At 47.9% G+C, this 6,139-nt stretch overlaps 1 protein-coding gene across 3 annotated transcripts in view; it reads left to right on the top strand.

Annotated features, from left to right (window-relative positions):
- The window catches only part of LOC106813534 (methylenetetrahydrofolate reductase-like), a 22,363-nt gene that overhangs the window by 10,823 nt on the left and 5,401 nt on the right, over window positions 1–6,139 (top strand). For all 3 annotated transcript variants that reach the window (XM_014817692.1, XM_014817694.1, XM_014817693.1), the window contains 6 exons: window positions 1,099–1,206; window positions 1,491–1,684; window positions 2,261–2,827; window positions 4,632–4,814; window positions 5,105–5,203; window positions 5,454–5,576. In XM_014817692.1, coding sequence (XP_014673178.1) covers window positions 1,099–1,206; window positions 1,491–1,684; window positions 2,261–2,827; window positions 4,632–4,814; window positions 5,105–5,203; window positions 5,454–5,576 — 1,274 coding nt within the window. The remainder of the gene's footprint in view (window positions 1–1,098; window positions 1,207–1,490; window positions 1,685–2,260; window positions 2,828–4,631; window positions 4,815–5,104; window positions 5,204–5,453; window positions 5,577–6,139) is intronic.

Here is a 6,139-nt window from a genome sequence, read left to right as displayed (position 1 = left end):
GCCTACCTTTCGTGGAGCACTAGCGCAAAATAGGAACAAGTGCCGCAGAGCGACAGCGCTCACCTGACGGCAGGTGTTCTGATGCTAAACTCAGGGGCAAACGAATCAAGAGCACCCTCCCATCGCCGCGTTCGCTCTCCCTCGTTGTCTCTCATTCTTTCTCTTTCGCTCTTTCGCTCTCTCGCTCTTGCTATCTCTTCCCTTCGCGCTCTCTCTCTCCCTCTCTCGCTCGCTCGATCACACTCTCTCTCGCTCGATCACACTCTCTCTCTCTCTTTCTCTCTCTCTCTCTCTCTCTCCCTCTCATCTCTCTCTCCTCTCTCTCTCTCTCTTCTCTCTCTCGGTTGCTCTCTTCTTTCCTTCACTGCTCTCTCTGCCCCTCTCTACACCTCTCTCGCTCGCTCACGACTCACTCTCCCTCGTTTGTCTCTCGTCTTTCTTTGTCTTTGTCTGTCTCTTTCTAGAGAGAGAGAGAGAGAAAGAGAGAGAGAGAGTGTGATCGAGCGAGAGAGAGTGTGATCGAGCGAGCGAGAGAGGGAGAGAGAGAGCGCGAAGGGAAGAGAGAGCAAGAGCGAGAGAGCGAGAGAGCGAAAGAGAAAGAATGAGAGACAACGACGGAGAGCGAACGCGGCGATGGGAGGGTGCTCTTGATTCGTTTGCCCCTGAGTTTAGCATCAGAACACCTGCCGTCAGGTGAGCGCTGTCGCTCTGCGGCACTTGTTCCTATTTTGCGCTAGTGCTCCACGAAAGGTAGGCGCATTGTGACGGCCGCACACGTGTAGTTTTCCTAGATATCATTCTACAGCTCCGTTCACAGCTGTAACTTGGTAGCATCTGCTGATTTCCCTGCGATATAGTCGCATATATATTTGCAGTGTGTAATTGTGTATTGTAATTCATAATATTCTTGTCGGCATATGAGAAGAGATCTTTACTATCTCTCTTTATCTATCTCTCTCTTTCTTGCTCTCTCTCACTCTCTCACTGTCTCTCTCTTTTTTCTCTCGCTCTCCCTCTCCCTCTTTATCTCTCCATCTCTCCTTCGCTCTCTCTGTCTCTCTCCCTTTATTTTCTCCTTCTCTTCTCTCGCAATTCCAGATCCAATTGGTGACAGATGGGAGACCCAGGACCAGTTTAACTATGCCGTCGACCTAGTTCGTCACATCCGCAAGAAGTATGGCGATTACTTCGTTATCGCCGTTGCAGGTGCATTAAATTGACCACCTCTCAAATAAATTCAATTAAATTGAGAAAAATAATAGATGTAGATAATTTAAGTCTCGTCTGTCAGCATACGTAGTACTGATTACTTCAGCATGAAAATTGTTAGGAGTTTGTCGCTGTTATAAGGTTTAAGGTAGGGGGTAGACAGGGTCTCTACAGTAAGGGTTATTTAATACAGCTCTGTGGTTCTATGCTTTCTGGTGCGCGTTGCCACGATGCGATCTATTTGATGTGGCTCTGTGGTTCAATGCTCTTGCGTGTTTCAGGTTATCCCACAGGTCACCCGGAGGCGCAATCGTACGCGGAGGACCTCATGCGGTTAAAGGAGAAGGTGGACGCCGGTGCGGACTTCATCATTACACAACTGTTCTTCACCGCTGAGACCTACCTCAAGTTCGTCAGCAACTGTCGCGACATCGGCATCACGTGTCCGATCCTGCCTGGAATTCTCCCCATCGTGGTAGGTTGTCTCACACGCGTCGCCGGCCGTCTCCGCCGAGAATTTACGCGAATATGTAACGCAGGCGTCGCTTGCATATTTCGTCTTTCACACCATTCACTCATCATTCATTCATTCATTCATGGTTCGTTGTTCATTGTCCCATCTCGTATGCGTTGCCGCTACGTTATGCGGGGCTACCAGTCGATAAAGGCTGGCGCATACGTTTTATCAGTGGTTAATAACGACATGTTATATGTCAATGTGTCAATTTCATATGTCAATGACATGTCAATGTCGCATGTGACATCTGTCATTATTAACCCCTGATTTCATCTCACTCGTACGCGATTCATTCATCGTTTATTTGCTCGTTCATCGTTGCCCCGCTCCAGGGAAAAAATTACTTTTTTTTCACGGGAGCTTTTTTTCAAAAGTCTGTGGGAAAAATAGCTCTCGTCTAAATTTTTACGGGAGCTATTTTGAGCCTCACGGGAGCGATTTCGGAGGTTTGAAGAGCGAATCGCTGATCGCTCCCGTGTATTTTTTACCTTGCTTCATTCGCCCATCGTCGCCCCGTTTTTGTCGTTCACCCAGGGCTATCAATCGATGAAGACGATCGCGACGCTGTCCAAGCTCGAGGTGCCGCAACACATCCTCGACGCCGTGCACTCGATAAAGGACAACGACGAGGCCGTGCGACGATTCGGCGTTGACCACGCCGTCGCGCTCGTGCGCACGCTCTTCGACACTGGCGACGTCGGCGGCATGCACATCTACACGATGAACCGTGAGGCGGCACCCATCGAGATCCTCCGCCGCCTCGGCATGTGGCGCGATACGCCGCCCGTGCGTGCGCTGCCCTGGAAGCTGACGGCGAACCATCAGCGGCGCGAGGACGTGCGCCCGATCTTCTGGAGCTCGCGGCCGCGCAGCTACGTCTACCGCACGCAGGACTGGGACGAGTTCCCGAACGGACGCTGGGGCGACTCGGCGTCGCCGTCGTTCAACGACATCAGCGACTACTACCTGTTCTACCTGAAGTGTCCGTACACGCGCGACGAGCAGCGGCGCATGCTCGGCGAGGAGATCGCATGTGAGCAGGACGTCTACGACATCTTCCACTGCTACATCACGCACCAGCCGAACAAGAACGGCTACAAGGTAATGCTGGTAATAGTAAGGGACTAGAGATGATGGTAGAGAAAGAAGGGAGGAACCTACCCTGGATGATGGTAGGGAGAGAAGGGAGGAAGGAGGGAATGAAGGGAGGGGAGGAGGGAAGAAGGGAGGGAAGAGTATGTCCTCGACATCTTCCACTGCTACATCACGCACCAGCCGAACACGAACGGCTACAAGGTAATGGTGGTAATAGTAAGGGACTAGAGATGATGGTAGAGAGAGAAGGGAGGAGGGAGGGAATGAAGGGAGGGGAGGAGGGAAGAAGGGAGGGAAGAGTATGTCCTCGACATCGTCCACTGCTACATCACGCACCAGCCGAACAAGAACGGCTGCAAGGTAATGGTGGTAATAGTAAGGGACTAGAGATGATGGTAGAGAGAGAAGGGGGGAGGGAGGGATGAAGGGAGGGGAGGAGGGAAGAAGGGAGGGAAGAGTATGTCCTCGACATCTTCCACTGGTACACCACGCACCAGCCGAACAAGAACGGCTACAAGGTAATGGTGGTAATAGTAAGGGACTAGAGATGATGGTAGAGAGAGAAGGGAGGAGGGAGGGAAGAAGGGAGAGAAGAGTATGTCCTTGACATATTTCGTAATGGTGGTAATAGTAAGGGACTAGAGATGATGGTAGAGAGACAAGGGAGGAGGGAGGGAATGAAGGGAGGAGAGGAGGGAGGGGAGGAGGGAAGAGTATGTCCTCGACATCGTCCACTGCTACATCACGCACCAGCCGAACAAGAACGGCTACAAGGAATTACAATGGTGGTAATACTAGTAAGGGGCTAGAGAGGGATTAAGGGAGGGAGGGGTATGTCTATGACCTCTTCCACTGCTACATCACGCGCCAGCCGAACAAGAATGGCTACAAGGTAATGGTGGTAATAGGGACTAGAGAGGAAGGGGGGTAGGTAGGGAGGGATCGAGTGAGAGAAGGAGGCAGGAAGGGAGACACAGGGAGTAAGGAAGGGATGCCTATGGCGTCTTACACCGCTAAATCTCCTGCCAGTTAATCAATAACAGTTATAAGGAAATGGTTGTAATAGTGCGAGACTAGCAAGGTAGGTGGAGACTAAGAGAGGGAGAATGGGAGTAAGGGGTATGTCTATGACCTCTTCCACTGTTGCATAATGTGCCAGCTGAACAAGAACGACTACAAAATAATGGAGGTATTAGTAAGATACTAGGTAGGGAGCGAGGAGAACATCTTCCATTGCTAAATCATGCACCAGCTGAACATCAATGACTATAAGTAATTAATGGCGATGAAAAGAATGGGAAGGTAGGGAAGAAACTGATGATGGTGGTGAGAGAGAAGGAGAGAGAGCAGAGTGAGAACATGAGAGAGCGTGAGAGCGGTGTGGAAGGGTAATGAAAAGGGAAGGTATTGTGGGAGAAGCAATAGGAAACGGCTTGAGAGTGAGGACGGTTTATCCAGAGAAATTGACTGTCAGAGACACAATGATGGAATCAGTTACCGAGAGGTAAGGAAGATAGTGTAAGAGACAGGGAAAAAATAACCTTTTTTTTTACAGGAGCTCTTTTTCAAAAGTCTGTGGGGAAAATTGCTCTTGTCCAAAATTTTACGAGAGCTATTTTGACCCTCACGGGAGCGATTTCGGAGGTTTGAAGAGCGAATCGCTTATCGCTCCCGTGTATTTTTTACCCTGGTAAGAGGCAATATCAAACTTCATTTAACTCACCTGGCACACCTGGAAAGTGGAAGGTACTGATTTCATGCTTTCACACCTAAATGCTTGCCTTTCGTCTAAAGACTGCGTTGCTTGCAGGTGTTAAGGATTCCATGGAATGAGGAAGAGCTGGCTCCGGAAACGGACCGCGTTCACGTGGAACTCAGTAAGTGGAACAAGCTCGGAATTCTGACGACGAACTCGCAGCCAAACGTGAACTGCGAGCCGTCGACTCATCCCCAGGTCGGTTGGGGCAACCCGGGAGGCTACGTATTCCAGAAGGTGCGATACTTAAAAGACAGTAACATGATCGTAGATGTGCCGTGTTATACTATATGTTCTATTATTAAACACATCTATACAATATACGTATGTATTATATAGCCATGTTCAGGAGAATGCTCTATTGAATCTTGATCATATTCCAGAAAGCGTAATAATTTAATGAGAGTGACATGTTCGTATTATCACGGTTATATATTATATATGCATCAGACTACTATCTATGTGATACTCACGGTCATTATCACAAACTGTGGTTTTGTAATATGAACATTTTGGTTATTTTTCAGGCGTATTTGGAGTTTTTTACATGCACGGAAAACGTGGAATGTTTAAAAGAAGTACTTGCAGAGTTTCCCATGGTCAACTGTCACATCTTGAACAATGATGTTAGTTGAATTCTGTGTGAAGCGTTCATTTTATGTGTCATTTATCATGTCATTTATTTATAAACTGACCATATATGGTGTCGTCTAGAGTGTGTGTTTCGCATGGTCACGGCATTCACTTTTCTACTAGTAAGTGGCACTACATTATAGATCCAAACTATCCATCCTTAAACTAGAAGATTACCACGAATCAGCACATTAAGTTAGTTATTAATTTGTTCCTTCTCTCATACCTGGTGTTATTCTGCAGGGTAAGGAGAATTACACCAACTGTCACAGCATGGAGCCTATCGCCGTTACGTGGGGTGTGTTCCCCGGCAAGGAAATAGTGCAACCAACCGTCGTCGATCCAATTAGTTTTAAATACTGGAAGGTAAACTGACCTCACATGTTCTTTAAACTATTGCGGACATATTGCATAATAGTGCAATGACTGAGGAAAAGTGTTAAATGCCTACAAGAAGCTATATATGTATTTTGACGAAAAGTCCACTCCAGCAATAATATTTTATCATCATATAGTGGAAGGTATTTCAATTAATTTTTTCCAATATCATTTGAAGCCATAATAAATACAGTAAGGTAAGTTTCCGAATGAGCTCGTTAAAAATGCATCTTGCAAACTTATGGGTCTAATAGAAAATCCAATATAAATATGATTTTTAGCTCATCTGACTTAGTCAGATGCAGCTTGTAGAATCGCATGATCGTCCGTGCGAGCGTCCGTCAACAGTTGGGCACAAATCTTAAGGCGCGTGGATGCGTCGGTCACGATATTCGGGCCCGCCACTATCTCCCCGGCCGCCGCGCGCGATCCGGAGTTGGGGGGGGGATCGTCGATACACGAGTGTGGAGACTGTCGAAGCTGAGGGTCAAAGCGGTCAAGAGGTCTGTAAAAGACGGGCATATCATTCCTCTTAGCATTATATGTCATAG

Source organism: Priapulus caudatus, unplaced genomic scaffold, assembly GCF_000485595.1.
Source record: "Priapulus caudatus unplaced genomic scaffold, Priapulus_caudatus-5.0.1 Scaffold788, whole genome shotgun sequence".
Lineage (NCBI taxonomy): Eukaryota > Metazoa > Priapulida > Priapulimorpha > Priapulimorphida > Priapulidae > Priapulus > Priapulus caudatus.
Note: the sequence above shows the minus strand (reverse complement) of the source record. Positions and strands in the feature narration are given on the sequence as shown.